Genomic DNA, 20,029 nt, shown 5'->3' with positions numbered 1-20,029 from the left:
TGTTTCTTTAGGTTTCAGAGATCTGTTTTCAGTTGTAAGCTTGGACTATTTAGTAGTTCATTCGTGTTGGTCTCCATGTCAGAGCTGAGGCCCGGGCAGCAGCAATGAGCTGCGGGCTCGGCCGGGCTGCAGCGAGCCGGCTGTGAGGGCACGGGCCGGGAGCAGCCTGTGCGTGTGAATGCAGGGCAGGCATTACCGCTGATCCTTTCGGAATGGTTATTGTAGATTGTTAAAGGCATTGGCTCTATTTGATTTGGCATCTGCGCTGTGGGATAGGCAGAGCAGCTGCGTTTAGAAACAAGGGCGCTTCCTCCGCAGGCAGAAGCACAGGGTGGGACAGGCGGCATCGCCTTCCCGAGACAGGGCAGGCAAGGCCCTCAGTCCCGGCCACCCCAGGCAGTCCCCGCTGCCGGACCCTTCCCTTTCATAGTGGAGCCTTCCCCTACATAGCGGAGCCCGCCCCTCTCTGCCGGATCCTTCCCTTTCATAGTGGAGCCTTCCCCTACATAGCAGAGCCCGCCCCTCTCTGCCGGATCCTTCCCTTTCATAGTGGAGCCTTCCCCTACATAGCGGAGCCCGCCCCTCTCTGCCGGATCCTTCCCTTTCAGACCGGAGCCCTCCCTTCCTGCCCCGCCTCCTCGCCCTCCTGGGCCAATGGGCGGTGCCCGCGCCCCGCTCGGCGCTGACGCGATGACGCCTGTGGCGCACGCCGCGCATGCACCGTCCGTTCCCAAATGGCGGCGGCCGGAGGCAGCGAGGCGGCGGCAGCAGCGGGCGGGAAGCGAGGCCCGCTCGGCATCCCTGAGGCGGCGTTCGTGGTGAGTGGGGCCGGCTGGGCAGCTCTGGGGAGGGGGTCCTGGGGAAGGGTCCCGGCAGTGGGGCTGGGCATCCCCGAGGCGGCGTTCATGCGGTGCGGGGCCGACGGGTGGGGGCTGCGCTCCGCCAGCCGGGCCCGGCCCCGTGAGGCGGCACCTTGGCGGGCGGGCGGTACCGGGGGTGAGGGCGGCGGAGGCCCTGCACAGCCTCAGTCCGGGCTTTTTCCCGGGTGATTGCCCTGTTCCATCCCGAGCTGCCCGTGTTCAGCCCTACCGCGTTATTGCACTGCTCGGCTCGGCAGAGAGCCCCGTGTGGGGAGAGCCCTCCGGCACGCACCGGGCGGGGCACGCCTGGCCGCTCCTGCTCCTTGGATAACGTGCCCTGCTCAAACACCTTTCGTGCATCTTCGTCTCTTAATCAACTTCTACACTGCTGAGAAGATTCACTTTTCAGAAACGCCTATGTGTTCTTGAGAACCAGCAAATGTGTATTTTCTGGAAAACAGGCCGAACTTGTTTATTCAGCTTTAAAAACTGATCTACCGAGGGTTTGATGATTCTGTTGAGGGGTTCAAAAGCAGGAATCCGTGACTGATGCAGTGGCATAATTTCACAATCATCCGTTGTCCACTTTCAGCTGTGAGCTCACTCTTGGTACACAGTCTTGATTGCTGTTTTATTTCCTTTGATCGATAACTATTGATCACAGTGGTTGTACCTAGCTGCCTTGGGGATCTTGGGAAGTGTTGGATGTCTGCCCCATCCGATACAACTGCTTTATAAATTTGTTTGACTTGCATTTTGGTGTTTCTAGGTGTAGTGCTTGTACTGCTGCTGTGTCTTGTCTGGGCATAGGACCTGACCAGACAGGTGCAGTGCATTAACTTCCAGTGATCCAGTTCTTCCTATTCCTTTAAGGTCTTTTAACAATAATTAGGATCTGACAAATCCTTAGTGGGCTGGAAAACTGTTGCTTCTTCCAGCTAACTTCCTTCCATGCTTCATGAGAGACCAGCAAAGATGAAAGTGAAAGGGAAGAGCCTGTCTTCAGCTGCCCTGTGAGACCTCACTGATCCTGACAGAGGAGAACCTGTGGTCTCTGCTGACTCTGTGGTCAAGGTGGCCACCCTGGCAGGAAGCAGGACATAAACAGCCTCAGCAAACACTCTAAGGGCATCTGTCACATCCCTCATCCCATGCTGGTGGCTGCCTTTGTAGCTGCTCTGTTTGGTTTCATGTAGTTTCCTTTCAGTACCTGTGTCTGAAATATCTTGTGTGCTGTGTCACATGGCTCCAAGAGTGCTGGGGCTGTGCACAAGTCCTGTGCTTCTCTTCAGTTCTTCAAAACCTTGTGGATCTTCATAATCTCTGGATCTGAACATCTTGGAAGCTTCCTAATTCTCAGTTTTGAGAGGTACTCTGGTCAAATACAGGTGTGTTTGCAGAAGAGATCCTCGATGGTGATCATAGAGTAGTTGGATGTAGATGTTAAAATAGACTTTCTTTTATTCAAAATAAGCCTGCACTGAGGAGTTGTAATGGTTTTCTGCTCTGCAGAGTGAAAATACTACTGTCTTGAGGGTAGGTTTTACTAGAGCTTTTTTATTTCAGAAAATAGGTTTCTATTTCAAAAACATTTAAAGACTTGCTGATCTCTTGCTTGGCATTTCCCCACACCACATGCTGCATGGGCAGTCTCACTGTGGCTCTTGTCTTCAGAGATGTTTCCTGTCAGTGTCTTGGTTCAGTAGAGGCTCCTCACACAGTTTATGGCTCGTGCCTTCTCTGAGGCCATTGTTCTTACACTCCTGCCCCTCTCCAGGTTCCAAGTGATGTTCAGCACTCAGAGTAAGTAGTGGTAAGACGCAGGGTTTTACTGGATAACAAACTCTCAAAACAGAAGTTTCAGCTTGGTGGTTTTGAGCTGTTGCCCAGACATTTCCAAATGAAATGCCTTCTTTGTTCTGCCTCCTTCAGCAGGTGTGAGCCTGCAGGTCTGCAGTAGGTGTCTCTTGTCATGTTCTCTGCACATGCCCCCAGGTGATGAAGCTCTGCAGAGTGCGTGCCTGCAGCTCTTTATTTGGGTCACCACTCAGAAGAGAACCCTAGGGACACGTGGGAATGGGCTGTCCTGCTGCACTTCAGGGTTCTGCAGAGCATTCCTGGGCCTTGGCTTGAGCTTTGCAAAATGCTGCTTTGCCAGTGAATTCTCTTCCTAAAAAGATACAGATGAGTTTTGGCAGGTCCCTGCAGAAGCTGTAAGTGTTGTAAGAATTCTGCAGTGGTGGTGCTGTGAACACACCACAAAGTGGGGATCCTAATGGCTTTAGCAGCCAGCTGTGCCTCAGAGCTGCTCTGGTAAAGCTTAAAGAAGTGACTGTGCCTCAGCCTTGCAGATGGGCAGGTGGGACAAGAGCCTAACCAGGCTTGGAAGCCCCAGCAGGAACACCCTGGGGGTAAATCTGAGCTCACCTTGAGCTGGGACATTATGCAGTGGCAGGAGATCACCAGAATGCAGGAGGCCTGGATTTGCTTCTGGATTCACTTCTCAGCATCTTTGTTTCAGTGCTGTCCCTGTGCACACACAGATGGGAGCTGAGGCAGAGCTGGGTGCCAGGCACGTGTGGGGGAGCTGCTGCCCCCTGCTTTTGCTCTCTGCCCCAGCTGGTTTAAACAAGCAGAGCTGCCTCCACAAGAGGGAGTTCCATTTCACACTATCCTCAGGCCTCACTTCCACAACACTTTCCCATACCTAATCCTTGTTTTCTTTGTTGAAGGCTTCTCTGGGAGCTTTATCCAGAGGCAGGAATGCTTCCCTGACTGTGAGGTAGCTCCTACCTCGAGGCATTTTTCAGGCAGTCTGAGCTGTGGTCCCTTGATTTGGATCTACCACCTGGACAGTGCTGCCTGCTGCAGGTTGTGGAGTTCATGTTCTGCTACAGATTTCCTTTATGATAAGGAAGGCAGGGACTCCTTACCAGATTCAGTAATTTCCTAGTAAGTTTCTTTAGCCAGGAGAGTTAAGGGATCATAATGAGGGGTAGCAGCTCCATCTTTGGTATCACTTTAGTAACATATTACAGTCATTTTCTGGTGGAAAGCTTCTGGAATAGAGACACCAAGTTCAAAAGGAGGAGCTGAAGGGGCCTGTGGTAGGGCTTCCATCAGATTTTACTGAGCTGTGTAGACAAGGGCAGAATTACCTCTCTGGGGGGGTGGGGCTGTCTGGAATTGTGTGTACATGGTCTGAGGCCAGAAACACGTGGTTGATCCCTGATGTACCTTTCAGCAGCTGGGAACACTGGCCCCCAGCACAGGAGCTGCTTCCTGGGGTTCTGAAGGAGGCACATGCCAAGCTTGACATCCTTGCCAGCTCAGGCCTTTCTTCTCTGGCAGCTTTTCCTGCCAGCCCATGGCTCTCACTGTCAGTTGATGGTAGGACTGGCTGGAGTTGTTCTCTGGAGGTTTCTGTGGCTTCCTGCTAACCATAGAAGGAGCTTTTGAAACCAGGCTGTTCACTTCCATAGTGCCTGTCTGAGCAAATACCTCAGCTTTCCCCCCTTTGCATCTTCCTCTGCCACAACATGCTTGATCAGGCTCTTTTCCTTCATCAGTTCTGTCCAAAATAGTTCATGATCTGGTTAGCCACAGAGAAGCATTATCCCTGCTTTCCAGGTAGGAAACCCAGGTTTAGCCATGCCCCATGGACACCCACCCCTGTAAGGTGGCCCTTGACATCAGCCAGGACTGAAAGCACCACTAACCATGTTCTCACAAATATGGTTATGAAGCAATCCTTGCACCTGTCCCTTAATTCCCTAAAAAAAAAAAAAAAAAAAAAAAAAAAAAGCAGGGAGGGGGAAATGAAGAGATGACTAAGAAAAGAAACAAAATGCTTTGTACTTCAGTCCAGAGAAAAAGTTTACATTTCAAACCTCCTCTAGATGTAGCTGCAGTAAGATGATAGCATGTCTGTGTCTGGGATTTCCATAAAACTCTTCTAACACTGAGGGTTTCTTTCTCCCCTTAAAGGAAGATGTAGATTCTTTTATGAAACAGCCTGGAAATGAAACAGCAGATGTAGTTCTTAAGAAGTTGGATGAGCAGTATCAGAAGTATAAATTTCTGGAACTTAATCTTGCTCAAAAGAAAAGGAGGTAAGTTGTAATTTTTGCAGATTTGGGAAATGTTTAGCACAGTTGTGTTTTTTAAATAATAAGTCTAGTGGCCCAGAAGGCCTTGGGATGCCAGTGCCTCTGCCAGGGCTGTCAGGGGGAGCAGTGCCCTCAGCTCTGGGGAGCTTTGGCTTGAACAGAGCAGAGTCCTGTGGCTCTCACTGTCAGAATAGTCCATGAGCCTCAGAATAAACACACTGGTTTTGTTTTACCTGCAGGGGTTTCACCCTGTATTTCTGCTGAGGTTTCCCTGTCCTCTGGGAGATGACAAATATTTGGAATGTAGTGTTTTAGTGAAAGGGGGTGTTACTGTTCCTGTTGTTGTTCCTTGTGAAAGCTGAGTGGATTGCTGTGCTTCCAAAGCCAGCCAGCCTCGCTGTTGTGAGGGCCAGGTGAAGCTGGAGCTGAGCTGCCTTTTCATGCCATGTCTTTCAAACCTGCTTTTGTAAGCTGGAAAAAGCTGTTAACAAGTTTTTAAATGGAGGGTGGACTGTATAATAAAAGTGATCACTTGTTTAGGAAACTTTGTGTCTCTGTAAAATAATAAATTATGACTGTTGTTAATTCACAGGCTAAAAAGTCAGATTCCTGAAATTAAACAGACATTAGAAATTTTAAAACACATGCAGAAGAAAAAGGTAAATTATTTTGAATATCTAATGAGTATGAGAAAAGCTAACTACCTTTCCACCCTAACAGAACACATTGCAAGAAATGTTTTGGAGAGCACACTTAATATGCCTTTATAAATAACAGAATTATTTTTAAAGGTATGTAGTACTTTTTGAAAGCTAGTTCAAAACCAGTTAATGTTTGTAATGCAAACTTCATTTTTAATAGTGTATAGATTGCAGCTAAGCTTTGACTTCATCTTCATTCTTTATAGAGATTTCTGTATTGTTTTTAAATATATCTTTTAAAAATGCATTATTCTTGGAGCTCTAACTTTAATGTTGAAGTAAAGTTATGTAGAATTCCACACAAGTTAATACTGTATCAATGGCAGAAAGCAGAAAAGTGTGCTCTTTACTCTAAGTTTTATGTCTTTAACACATTTCCAGTGAAAATAACAATTGTAAATTTTATCATTTGTCTTAAGGATTCCACACATCCAATGGAAACCAGATTTTTATTGGCAGATAATCTCTACTGCAAAGCTTCAGTTCCTCCTACAGATAAAGTTTGTTTGTGGTTGGGGGTAAGTAAAATGGACCTTCCTCTGAAACTGTTTCAATAACTTATAAAAGACTTGTGAAGGAGTTTTGGTTGCTGTCTGCCCTGGTTGTAGTGGGCACAGTTCTGTTGATGGGTGCATGGTGGTGCTGTGCCCTGGCAGCAGAGCACATCAAACCAGGTAACTTCAGTGTGTTAGTGAAGATTTCTTGTTCCATTCTGTTTGGTTCCTGAACAGTAAGACTTAGAGAATTGTCTTTTTGCTCGATTGGTCTTTCCAAAAACCTTGTTTGTGTTTCCCTTACCATTTCTGTCACTTTTTGTTCAAATTAATGACATTGCCTGGCATGGGAATGTGCCCAGCAAAATAACTTAGTTTGGCAAGTAGCTTCCCATCTTCTCTATGTTATTTGTATTCAGCATCTTGCTTTCCCTTTTCATGCACCTTTTAGGGAAAGATGGGATTTCTGTTGCTCACAGGTATCTGCCAGCATTTAGAGTGGACTTTGCACTAAAGCCTGTTGGGATCAGCATTCACAGCCTAGATTCCTAAGTACTTAAGCACTATCAGGTTGGAGCATTTTGTATTTAGAGGCTTCATTATATGTGGAGATTAACCTGCTGATGCTTGAGACTTTTAAATCATGGATGTTCCTAAATCCCAGTGTTGGCTGCCAGACAGAACCTCTTGGTTAGGACAGAAACACTGTGGACACATGAACCATCCAGACTGATGGGACAGTTGTTCCCAAGCTTTTCCACTTCTATCATAAACAGAAAAAAATTTCTGATAGCTGTTACTATTAGGAGACTGTCTTCAGAATTCATAAACACTGACTTTCATGGAACATCCCAGGTTTATTTTCTAACAGAACATCAGAGAAGGTTCATCTTATTAACAGCTCACACTGAAAAGCTGTAATGAAATACCACACACAGTTAATTTTATTTAGGTGTTCTTGGCCTTTCTCCTGCTTGTTGCCTGCACTCTGTGTTAGGCTGTGTCACTGTTACTGGGGATCTCTGTCCTCCACTTGCTTTAGAGAGCAGCTTATCCAGCTCTGGCAGCTCAGTGCAGCCTTCTGTGGGATCCTGTCAGTCTCAGACTGTGCCTCCATTCAGGGCACAGTTCTTGAAGAGGACAAAGCTTCATTGGTGCATTTTCACCTGATACTGCTCTATTATCTCATCCTGTGGTAGCTTCTTACTGAAACAGCCATGTATGGAATTAAAAACCATCACCACAGCATCAGAGAGGACTTTTATACCTGTTGTATCTCTAGTACCTGTAGTAGCTCTTGTTACTGACAGTGCCAGATGTTTGTCAGTGTTCCACACAGAGCCTGAGGTCTATCTTGAATCCAACAAAAACTGTTTCTAGACTTGTGTGGCACCTGAAAGGTGCTGCTAAGAAATGTAAGGTCTCACTTTTCAAATACAGTGAGGATGAGATGCTAATACCTGAAAGGCTGAATGATCCACAGGGGAAGAAATCCCTTCTTGCTTAGCTATAGGAAGAGAGCTTAACTTTAAGTCACTAGGGAGATTTATTACTCAGTTACTGAAGGGGTGGAGGCCTCAAGTGGATTTGGGCACTGCCTGTCCTGAATCTTGCTTGGCCTGTCAGGACAGTCTGTTGTTAACGGGATTAGTTTTGAACAACAGCCTAAAATACACTTGGTGGGGCTTAGTCCTTACAATGCAAGATTAAAAGCTTTTATCAATCTTGCTTTTTCAGGCCAATGTGATGCTTGAATATGATATTGATGAAGCTCAGGCTCTGTTAGAGAAGAATTTGTCAACAGCCACAAAAAACCTCGATCTTCTAGAGGAAGACCTGGATTTTCTCAGAGATCAGTTCACCACTACAGAAGTCAGTATCCTTTTCATTCATGGGGGGAAGGAGATGTATCTGAAAGCCAACATCCAGGTAACAACCAACTTTCTGATGTGTTTTTATCTTAGACTGGCTTCCTCAAAATTCTGTGGCACCTGTGAACTTAACTGTCCTAGCAATGTAATGCAATATTGTGTTGGCAGGGCTAAGTTGGAGGTTGGTGTGTGAGAGATAACAAAACCTGTGTGTATGTCCTCATGAAATCTAGTGCAGTGCTTGCAACCCAGACTGGCTGCAGAGTGAGCTGGAAGGTTGGGTTGATGCCCAGGTGACCAACTTAAAGCCACAGGGTCACCACAGTGACCCTTCCTCTAGAGCACAGGAACTTTGTTCTTTGCTGCCCATCACAGCCTTTGCAGCTGCCTCCAAGCAGCACAAGCCCTGCTGCAGCAAGCAAGGGACTGGCTTGGGCTGTGCTCAGTGTTTTTTAAATTTCTTTATGCTGTCATGAACCACCTCCTGGGTGTATGGGGTTGTTTTTTATACTTTGTACTTAAAAACTATTTTAATGAGTGTAGCCATTAACTGAAGCATTAGATTTAGTTGAATGAAGTCACAACTGCTTGTTCTTTCAGGTTGATACTTGAGCTGTCTTAGTGCAGCAGGAGTTTGGGATCCCTGAAAGAGGCAAATACAGCTGATATGGGCGGCTTGAAATCAGCAAAGAGTTAGGCAAAACTAAAATTGTGTTTCTCTGCAATATCTTTTTGGAGATTTTTAAAGTAATGATCTAAATACTGCAGTTACCAACAGTTACCAGTGTTCCTGAGAGCTGAAGCTCTGCACCAAGTCAGACCTTTCATGAAATGGTTTCTGTACTGAGTGTTGTAACTAAGTGGCCAACTCTGTAAACTGCTCTTTCTTCTTTTTTAAAAAAATCTTTTTTTCTCTTTTCTGATAGCATAAGAAAGCTGTTTCCTTAATTCCACACCCTCAGATATGGCTAGAGTTTATAATTGGGACGTAAAGAGAAGAAACAAGCAAGACCCATCCAAAAACAAAGCATAGTTTTTCCAATTTTAAATGTGGTTTCAATTTCCAAGTATTTTTTATTTAAACACCCCCAAACCTCATTCAGGACTGAGTTACTTTCAGCATTTCAGTAAATGGTAAAATATATAAAAACTAATGGTGAGCACCATTTTATTTATTTGTAAACTCAAAATTTGGTTTCATGCATGCTTCATGAAATGAATTATTTGAAAAGGCACCACACAGTCCAGCAAAGGATTTAGTATTTTGATCAGACCAGTCCATCATAAATAAATTTCTACCTGAAAGCCTGTCTGAAAAGCTGAGGGGCATGTATGAAATGGAGCCTGACATGTTCACAGGCTAAGGCAATGCAGGGTTTTTCTTTCTCATCTCTGTACAGCTGATGGAGTTAACTTTGACTTGGGCTGGGAAGATGTGCAGCTGTAATGTTCTAGAAAACAACAAAAATAGAGTGGAATCTTGGGGTTTGTTTCAGTCAGTTCATGGCAGCACCAGCCTGCAGGCATTCCTGGATATGGATAAGCTCCTGGTCACTCTGGGTGAGCTGACTGCCTGTCACTGAGCTCTGAGCACCTCACAGGCAGCAGTTTGTGGTTGTCAGAGCACTGGGAAGGGAGTGAGCAGCACAGGGCATGTCAGACCTGCAGGCCTCACCCCTGTTTTCCATACCTGTGCCCACGTTGGGTATTTCAGGGGAGGCGCTGAACAGGGACCCAAGAGCCCCAGCTTGTGAGAGCCTCCCATTTCCATTCCCCAGGTTTCCAGTTGAGGTGTCTGAACTCAGCCTCCAGGTGGGAAGCCTGGCTTAGGTCGGGATGGCTGACTGGAGCATGACCTCTGCTGGTACAGTTGGAGTATTTATTGGTCCTTACGAAGCCTTGCGAGATTGTTGCCTCTTACCTTTGCAGTTTCTTTCTAAAATGAAATGCTCAGTGGTGATGTCAGTGGCTAATAATCACATTCTGTGACTGAGAGTACAGGTTTCACTGCAAAATAAATGCAAATGTTAACTGTTCAATCTTCATGTAAGAAACAATATACCTGTAAATTTTTTGTACTTTTATTTCATGATATTAAAATAGTAAAACTAAACAGTTGTGGCAAACAGCTGGTTTTGTGCATTTTTCTTTGTGTGAAAGTAATGAATTTGATGTGTGATCTTCTGTAATGTTTCCCTCCCTTAACTGGGCGTGGGGGGATGCAAAATTCCGTGGAAGCAGCAGACGTGAAAAGTGTGGCTGCTGGATGCTGGTGTGAATGAAAGGGGGGGGAGTGTGAGTCAGCACATCTGAATTGGTGACTGAAAGCAAGTGATTCACCACACTGAGCCTGTCAGAAAGTGAGCTGCAGGGAAGGGCAGAGAGCAGGTAAACCCTGGTCAGCAGTAAGTGCCTGGGCTCATCTCTTCCTTCCCCAGGGTGCTGCTGTTGGTTCGGTGTCTGTGGCTGCAGCAGAGGAATGTGGAGCCCTGCTGTCCTCTCCAACAGGTGTCTGCCACAGCAGCAGGATGTGGCACTGCTCAGGCTGCTGCTCTCCATTTTCCTTTTCTAGCATCAGCAAGGATGGAAATGCAGCTGCACACACAGCCTGTGTTTCTCTCACTGTCTTTCTCTCACAGTTTTTTCTTCAGTTTGGATTAATGAGATCCAACAGGCTGTGCTCCTCCCCCCCAGCCCTGGCTGGTCCTAAGGCAGCAATTGCCTTTGTTGTGCACAACAAAACGACCAGTTAAGCATTTCTGCACAGCAAAAGCAGAACCGAGCAAAATCAGCCGAATGCCACTGCCAGGAAGCTGCTGCCTCGTGTCAGAGGGGACAGGATGACAGCCTGGAGCTGAAATGGCTCCTGTGTTCAAAGGGCTCTGCTTCCTGGGGAATGGGAGGTGGCTGTGGCCATCACAACTCAGAGTTTGGTGTTTCTGTGTTTGATCTGAGGTAAATAAAAAACCCCAGAACTCCCAGATGAGCTTCATGACTAATCCTTGCCTGGGTCTGCTCTGCCCTTTGCTGGTGCCACCAGACCTGCAGAGGCCTCCTGGAGGGGCCAAGGCTGCAGTGGCTGCAGGTGCTGGGAGCAGGGGGTGGTGTTCTCTCAGAGGAGCTGGTCTGGCTTTTCTCAGCAAGGCAGAGGACAGGCTCTGCTGAGTGAGGCAGTGCTGGGAATGGTGGATCCAGCCCTGGCTGGAATACACAGCAGGGACAGGGAGCAGGGAACACGCTAAGAGAGAATGGGCAGGGGGAAAGGGAAAAAAAAACCACCAAAGTTTCTTTACAAGTTTTGAATTTCACATTATCACGTAGTAACCATTTTGCTAAATACAAGCATATTTTCAGTCACATACAGACAGCTAAATACAGCATTATTTTCACATTTCGTTACAGTGCATAACAAAGCGAGGACAGTGTAAAGTATGCTTTTATTCTGGAGGTTCTGAGCAAGTTCAGTTTAACATGCAGATTGTTTTTAACATGTGGTAGAGACCACAGAAAGTTAGCTTTTGCTTTTTTTTTTCTCTTTTTGTCCTAGAGTATAAGAGCTCCTGACCTTTAGCCTGTGAGAGGTATCACCTTCTGATTTCTCAAAGTCCCTCTAAGTCAAAGCATTAAAACCAGTTGTTAGAAAAGAATTCTTAGCATATCCAATAAGTTCTTCATCTTAGAAAAAACATTCCAAATTTTGTACAGATGAATCTACATTTCCTATATTTTAATAAGCTGTCTAGAAAATGCAAGGAATTAGAAAAAGATGTAGATAATGATTTCTCTATCATTTAATATAACAATTTATTAACTCTAAATAGTTAAGATCATGTACATTTTCTTCTGTACTGTTCCTCTTTAGAATTACAACGCTTCTGTATTTAAATTGAAGATTTACTCTGAAGGCCAGAATGCACTTACTGGCTTAGGCTTTCTGGAATTTCTCCCTGGGAGCAGTAACGGGGAATGTCCAAAACCCATTAAATAAAATATTGTCTGTCTCATGAAAAGTGATCTTTCCCCTCTGGCCAGGTTCTCACACAGGGAATTATGGATTTCACTATTGCTAAAATGTCTGATCCAACTCCTCACTGCCCCTCATGTCACACCCTGGCTCTGTGCCCCTGGGGGCTCAGTCAGACACCCCCAGACACGCCCAGTGTCCAGCTGGCCCCTGAAAAAGCTGAAGCAGCTGCTAGGTGAACATCCATCCAGGGAACAAAGAAACTGACCCTTTGGTGCTGTGTGTCCCTGCCTTTGTGAAATGCAACTGACTGAGCTGGTCTGAGCAAACCCCACACTCTGCCCTGGCATCTGCCCAGTTCCTGTAGCGCTCCCTGCACCCACCTTTGCTCACCCAGAAACAGATTTTGTAAAGGGCACACTTTCCTTTCCATTTTAATCTTCAGGGCGCTCAGCCACAAGCGCCTGGCACTCACTGCCCTTCAGCAGGAGCTCTTGGATGCACCCACAGCCTATTCCAGCACTGACAAGCTCACCAAGAAGCCCCAGGCCACTGCCGCCCCCCTCCTGGCATTTGCTCCCTGTGCCCTCCCAGCAGGTGCAGTGCTGCTGCTCCCCTGCAGAGCCCAGGAACTGAAATTGTTGCTAGAACACCAAAAGCAAAAGTGTTCAGGGTTTGGGTTGCTGGGTTGGGTTTGCTGTGGGTTTGGGTTTTTTACAGCTTCAGTATGGAAACCACAGGTTTTTTCTTAATACAGAGCTGCCCATGTGCTGCTGCAAACTGTGAGAACAGGTTCAGAAGGAGAAACAGTCTGAACTCAACAGCAGTCAACACCTGTATTTCTGTAGACAGGGCAGATTAAAAAGCTGGAACAAATATTTTCTTTTTCTCTACTCAGAGGCCAAAAATAAACACTAGATGCTTCCTGTGGCTTTTACCTAATCCCCCATCCTGCCCATTGCAGTTTGGTGTATAAAGCTTTCAAACACAAGTAAAAAAGTCACTATAGTTTTGTTTGCTCACTTTCAAAAGGCTCAAGTTCCCTAATTTGCTACAGGAGCACAGTCACCCCATTGCACTTCAAAAGCTTGGGTTAAAATTTGGCAGAAGCAAAGCTTTTAAGTGGTGAATGGCATTCCCAGAAAACATCCACCTACATACAGCTTTTGTGACATGGCTGCCATCCCATGATGGCCAGCCTGAGATGGATCCTCTTTTGTCAAACTAAAACATGGAGGAAAACAAACTTTACTCTTGAGTGTGTCTTGAGGCTTTCCTTCCCACCTGCTCAGACACTCCTGCTGTGTGTTCCACCTTCCCAGTGCCAATTCTCTTCCACAGAGGCCAAAACAGAAAATGACACTTCAACAGCAGAAAGTACCTATGGAAGCCGTTGCTTTCAATGCTATTTAACTTCTTTAAGAGCTAATCTCACCTTTTAGGATGTCTGATGCACCTGAGTTAAGCTTTTCAAGTTTTTTATTTTGTTGGGTTTCTTTTTTCCCTCCTTCCTTTCCATTCCTCCTTGTGACCTGGCTGGTAAGGTCAGCACAGTGCTGTTACTGAGACAGAAATGGTGTGTCCCACCTGGCTGCAACACCCCAGTCTTAACACATAACACCTGAGGACATGGTTCTCTCTTTATGCTCTTGATCACTTGATTCTGCTGGAAGGCCTGAACTTGGGGTACTTTCAAGGTACTCACCCAGGCACTAAATGAGTAAAAATTGCATTGAATAATCTCTACTGCAGCAAGAGTTGCCACTTAGAGTCCTGGTTCAGCACAGCAAGAAAAACACTGTTAAGGGAGGAATAATTTAAACTTTAATTACCAATCAAATAAGTAGTTTTCCTCTTTAAACCCCACAAAATATTCTTTGCTATCAAACTAGGTTCAAGAACATAAGAAAGAAAACTCAGAAGTGTGCATACCATGTCAGTAAACTTCTCCTGTGGAACTGACCTTATGAGGAAATGGTATCTGTGCTGCCTTTAGACCTTCCTGGAAAGAAATAGCTGACACAAACCAAAATGTCCTCCTGCTTTCTCTCTGTCTGCCTGTTTGTCATACGACTGAGTATCCATCCTGTGGCTCCAAAAGCCAGCAGGGAGCTATGGGTTTACTTAAAAGAGAACATGTACAGTACCCTGGCATGTACCAGCCCATTCAGCTCTGTATACCCTCTCCTGTGTTGTGCAGCCCCTCATTTCTGCTTCCTGTCTCCTTACAACATCCACACGCACCCTCACTCGCTCTCCTTCAGGTTTGTAGCCCCCAGTTCTGAAAGGTTATTTGGAACTGAACATTTCTTTCCAGGGTCTGTCCTGGTGTCCAAAACAACACGGGAGGCTGTTCACAACGGGGGCGTGGCTCTCCACTCTGTCACACTGAGTTCACTTAGTAAAGGACGTTTGGTTAGTAGAGTTCATCACCACGGCCTCCCTAGAGGAGCTCAGCACAAGCACCTTCTATCTGATTTCACCACTTCTTCTGAGGAGTGCACTACGTTCGGGACAAAGCCGCTCTTTACCCCTTCCCATCCCTCCTGGATGGAAATGTCCCCCCTTTTCACCAGCTCGTAGATGTCCCGGGTCAGGTCGGTGAAGGCCTTCTCCACGTTGATGGCGTCGCGGGCCGAGGTCTCGATGTACCTCATGCCGTAGGCGGCAGCCAGTTTCTCTGCCTCGTGCCGCGTCACCTGCCGCTGCGTGTCCAGGTCACACTTGTGCCCCACCAGGACAAACACGATCTGGTAGGGCTGCACGTGCACCTTGGTCTCCTCCAGCCACTCGTGCACGTTCTGGAAAGATCTGCGGTTTGTGATGTCAAAGAGGAGCAGTCCTCCCACCGAGTTCCTGTAGTAGGCTCTGGTGATGGACCTGCAAGCCAAGGAGCCACAGCAGTGTTAGCTCACAGCTCTCTGAACACATGGCCTTGAAGAAAGCAGCATTACCACCCTGCAAGTACAGGGCAAGAGAAGGCCATCAGGCAACACCTTAGAGCTTCCAGCTGGTGCTCTGTAGAGCTTGTCATCTAAAAGGAAAACTTATTTTGGCTTAAAGATTTCATGCTTGGGTAAATGCCCCACTGATTATGGCTCTCTTCAAAATGCCCCCATCATTTTATTCTCTCATGGATTTCTGTATGTCTCTGGCTGTTGAGTCCCACCCCACCATGTCAGTTCTCTGGACACCTCATCTAACCCATGGGTTTAGAAGCACTGTGACAAATCAAAGGATTCAACTGGAACCAAACACCCCCTCTCTGACAGCCACATAAAAGCAGGAGGTCAGAGATCTGGAAAGGCTGACCATGGGGTTGTAGCTCTCCTCCATATACCCAGAGCCCTGGGATAGAGACATCCACTCATCCCTACAGCTTCTTCCTCTACACAACTGGATGAAAGTGACATTGCAGTGACGGGACACTGGTACTGATCATGGCACTGACCAAGAAACAGCAAAATAATACAAGAGCTTCCAAGGAGAAGCTGCATGAACACTGCTCATGTTCCTGCCAAATACTGACATTAAATAGTCACCAAAAGGACCCTGGAACTGCAGGCTGGAAAATGAAGGACATGTCCCACAGCTCTTCTGAGCCAGGCCAGCCCCAGGCAGCCAGAAGCAGCACAGGAAATCAGCAAACACAGATGGAGCAAAGCTGAGGCCATGGGGCTAAAGCAGAGCTACAGTTCAGTGACTGCTACACAAGGGGAAACCAAGAAGCTGATGAACAGTGGTGTTTCTGCAAGTCATGGATTTGCTCTAAATCCAGAAGCAATGATCGATTTCAGTCCCTGGAGGAATTCACACTCAGGCCTGAACTTTCCTTGCTGGAGTAATACAAGCACTGCTGCATTTTTACCTTAGGACAGTCTTTTTTTGGCTATGCAAGACTGTTGTTAGGTGCCATTTGGTCCTGTAGTGTGTGCATATGTCAAAATTGCCCCAAGAAAGATGAACTAGAGTTTTCAAGAATTGTTTTATCGACAAACATAGTGATGGGTGAAAATTCACAGACAAAACTGAAGAAAGCCAGTAGCAGGGGGAAAAACATAGCTGGCAATGTTTGGATGATTTTTCCTCTCCAACTGTTTGGCTTAGGGACAATAGTCACTCTGCACATTTGGCACTGAGGGAATTAGATCTGCCTTTTGCTATCTGGCCAGCTGCAAACAGATATTGGCACTTTGAATTCACCCCAACACTGTCACAGACATTTCTGCTTCTCCCTTGTGTTCTGTGCCATCAGCCCTGGCTCCTCCTGCCAGCAACAACAATGCCCCAGGTACTTCTGAAAGACATGATGGGATCTAAGCTGAATGCTGCTTCAAGGTAAAATCAGGTGAAGGTCTCAGTGCCTTTTCTTAAAGCCTTTTCCACAACTATTTTCCTCACCAATCTGCAGGAGGCAAAGCCTATTGCCTTCATGCTGCACATCCCTCCCCAATTCCCTTCTGAGGTCTCTACCTTCCCTCCTCTCACCACACACACACTGACCAGAGCAGAACAGGGACTTGCAGCTACTTTGGCCAAGTTTTAACACACGGACAATGTCTGGGAACTGTCCCCTGCTCTGTACCCATGGTGGGACTCCTGCAGCCAGGGCCTGTTTGAGTATTCCCCTTTGAGCCAAGGCAGAGCTGCTGGCTGGGAGGAAACAGCTCTTCTGTAGGTGGTGGGACACAGCTCCAGGGAGAGAGGGCTGACAGGCTTTTGCTTTTGCTAGCATTACACAACATCACGTTTCTGACAAGGGAACAGCAGTATCTGAGCAACGAGAGATGGGCAAAACCTGCTGGATCTGGCAAGAATTGGACCCTGCTCTTCTACAGCTCCAAAGCAGCCTCAACACTGCCCCAGGCAGCATGTGCTGGGGCCTGGTCTGGCAAAGTAGAGTGGCACATGTTTAACTGTAATTTAAGCCTTGACTGCACAGAAATTGCTACTAATTTATGGAGAGTGAAAGAGCTCACAACAGGGGGTCAGGAAGAGCAAAATTGTAACACAGCTGCTGCTCAGAGAATGCCAAGGTGTTTTCAAAATAACTACAGTGGTTTTGTCCTCGTGGGGCAGCTGTTAAACTATGTAAATCAGACTGGAAATGCTCAGATCTGAAAACGGGGAGCTCATTCTTACAGATTTCCCTCCTCAAAAACTCCCTGTGCTTGACAAATGACAAAAAAAGTTTCAGGTTTCTGGAGAGTACCTTCTCCATTGTGCTTCTTGCCTATGATAAATCCAAGGGGCTTTGGCTTATTCCAGTAACAGCTAATTCTTGTCTCTGGCCAAGAAACATTCCTTGTAGGAGGAGCCCAAGAGTTGTCTTCATGGGGCACAATTTGTCACACAGAGCTAAGAGCAATTTGAAAGGGATAAACACAAACCAGATTTTACCTTATATTTTTTTTCCACATTTCAGAGTGATCCATAAAGGCCCCCTGGCTTTGCTCCAGCTTTTCACATTGGGAATTCGAGTCTGCACTTTGGCAAGGGCGTTTCAAAGTTGCACAGTGGGGTTTTTTTACTGTCACTGACCACTCCTGCCCCTTGCACCCTTCCTGCCTTTGCAGGCTGCTGGCCAGGGCAGCAGTGCAGCTGCCCTTGCTCTGAAGGTCACCAGCTCATCCTGCTGACACCCCCAGGGCAGGGCTGGGTCAGCCCAGCACCGAGGGCCAGCAGCCTCCAGGGCCCTGGAGTTCCTGATGTGCAAAGGAAAGGAAATTGAAGCCATCCGAGAGCTCTTGCTCCTCACAGCAGCGGCAGAACAGGGCACAGCGCTCAGGTGTTTTCTAGAGACCTCAGCCAGAGAGCCAAAGCTGGGAGCTGATGCAACTGCAAGCTAAAGCACCTCCTCTCTCAGCAGAATAAAGCAGCAGCTCCTTGCCTGCAAGGCATCAAGGCAGCAGAGGAAAATCCTGTCAGTGGATAAGGACCAACTACTGCACATCCTGGGCCAGATGCCAGTGCCACAGATGCGAGGGAAGGTGGTGAGAGGGGTGGGGTCGGGGAGTTTTCATCCACTGAATGAAACCAAAACATTCCTCAGGCGAGTCATTACAGCACAGACGTAGAAGCTCTGTGATGCTGCACAGAGATGTGGAACACAGGAAGTGATCCCAAGGGAGCAGGATGGAGGAGAGGATCAGGGTTAAAGACACATGAAAAACACAGACAAAAAACAGGAGGCCAGGAGCTGCGGGTACACTCACACACCTTCAAAATGAGCACTGTGAGCAGCAGGTCTGAGCTCCTCTCTGGCTGGGGCCGAGCCTGCTCCAGCCAGGGCTGCTGGTTTTCCCACACAGTCCTGTGGGAAACTTGGCATGGTCCCACAAGCTGCCTTTATTTTACTTCATCCAGACTTGGTTACTGTTGCTTAAGCCCCCAGATTGTCTGTGCCCATGCAGCGCTGGCACTCTCCAGAGAGCACCTGTCATCCCTGCACAGCCACAGCCAAAGGTTTGTCCCGACCTTTCTCTGTCCTACGGAGGAGAGCTGAGCTCTGCTGTCGCAGCACAGCACCCAAACGCATTTTCCACTGCGTTCCGTGGTGTTCGCCTGGGAAACATCCCGGCCCCTGCCTCCGCACCGGGGGAAGCAGGGAAGCAGGCGCTCTCCCTGCCAGCAGCATCCGCCGATGCAAGGACAGCTCCAGGCTGGCAAAGCGCGGACCCAGCGCTGCCTCGGGCCTCGTATCCCCCCCAGCGGCGGCGGAGCCGCCCCTCGCTATCCACACCTGCACATCCCGCACACCTGCACATCCCGCACACCTGCCTGCGGCCATCTGGGGCGGACACGGGTCCCAGGGATGGGGGAAGGATGCGGGGGAGGATGGGGGGCACAAAAGGTGCCAATTTGACTCTTCTTTGTCTCGTTTCCGCACGCCTCGCCCGGCCGCGGGCCCCCCCCCCGCAGCCCCCGGCCCCGCGCCGCGGGTCTCACCGGAACCGCTCCTGCCCGGCCGTGTCCCAGATCTGCAGCTTGATCCTCTTGCCAGGCTCGATCTCCACCAGCCTGGAGAAGAAATCCACGCCCACGGTGGGGTCGGAGATCTGGGCGAAGCGGCCCTCGGTGAAGCGGCGGATGAGGCAGGACTTGCCCACGGTGGAGTCGCCGATGACGATCAGGCGGAACTGGTACAGCCAGATCGCCTCCATGCTGCCGCCGGCCCTCAGCGCCCGCCCGCCGCCGCCGCCGCGCCGCCCATGCCCGGCCCGGGCCCGGGGCCGGCCGCGGCCGCGCCGCTCAGGCGGGGCCCATGGCGGGACCTGCGCGGCTGCCGCGGGCCCGTCACCACCTCCGCATCCCGCCGAGCCCCGCCGAGCCCCCGCCGCCTCCGCTGCGCCCTACGCGGGCCCGGGGAGGCCCCGGAGCCGCCGAACCCGCGCTGGAGCCCGGCCTGAGTCCCTGCCCGCTGCCGCGGAACCGCGCTCGCCCCGCCGCTCCCCGTCCGAGCCGGAGCCGGGGTGCGGGATGGGGGATGCGGGATGGGTGATGCGGGATGAGGGATGCGGGATGGGGATGCGGGATGGGGGATGCGGGATGGAGGATGGGGGATGCGGGATGGGGTACGGGATGGGGTGCGGGATGGGTGCGGGGTGCGGGCTGCAGGCGCGGCCGGCGCGGTGCCGGTGATGCAATGGCGGCCGCGCGGTACCGCACTGCCGGGAGGAGCCGCCAGCCCCGGAACGCGGCGGTGCGGGAGCCGGGCGGGGCGGGGCGGGGCGGGACCGTGCGGGGCGGCCGGGCAGCCCTGGCCGAGGGCACCGGAGCGATCCCCGGCACCGGGAGAGGCTGTGCTGAGCCCATGGCTGGGGAGAGCTCATCTTCCTCGGCGCTCCGCCAAGGGAAAGGGGCAGTCGAGCAAGGTGCGCATCACCTTTCTGTGTTTTAAACCCGAGACTCGTTTCTGGAGAGATTCAGGCTCCTCGCTACTGCACTGGGGGCTCCGTTCCCATTGAAATTTGCCGGAGGAGCCAAGTGCTCCTGGCACTTCTGGAGAGCATCGGTACCGCCCCAGGGTC

General features: G+C 49.0%; 2 protein-coding genes across 2 annotated transcripts; one reads left to right on the top strand and one right to left on the bottom strand.

Moving 5' to 3' along the window:
- Nucleotides 1–665: 665 nt before the first annotated feature.
- VBP1 (VHL binding protein 1) lies at nt 666–10,161 on the top strand. The gene is made up of 6 exons (XM_054641365.2): nt 666–818; nt 4,848–4,972; nt 5,562–5,628; nt 6,090–6,188; nt 7,902–8,040; nt 8,998–10,161. Exons 1-6 carry the CDS (start codon nt 735–737, stop codon nt 9,066–9,068), a joined length of 585 nt encoding a protein of 194 aa, XP_054497340.1. The 5' UTR covers nt 666–734; the 3' UTR covers nt 9,069–10,161.
- A 1,158-nt stretch (nt 10,162–11,319) lies between these two features.
- On the bottom strand, nt 11,320–19,719 carry RAB39B (RAB39B, member RAS oncogene family). Its single transcript, XM_054641660.2, has 2 exons — nt 18,948–19,719; nt 11,320–14,879 (listed from the first exon to the last, which is right to left on the bottom strand). The coding sequence occupies exons 1-2, from the start codon at nt 19,160–19,162 to the stop codon at nt 14,453–14,455; spliced, it is 642 nt and encodes a 213-aa protein (XP_054497635.1). The 5' UTR covers nt 19,163–19,719; the 3' UTR covers nt 11,320–14,452.
- Nucleotides 19,720–20,029: the final 310 nt, after the last annotated feature.

Source organism: Agelaius phoeniceus, chromosome 14 (assembly GCF_051311805.1).
Source record: "Agelaius phoeniceus isolate bAgePho1 chromosome 14, bAgePho1.hap1, whole genome shotgun sequence".
In the NCBI taxonomy this organism is placed as follows: domain Eukaryota; kingdom Metazoa; phylum Chordata; class Aves; order Passeriformes; family Icteridae; genus Agelaius; species Agelaius phoeniceus.
This window is presented reverse-complemented; position numbering and strand designations above follow the sequence as displayed.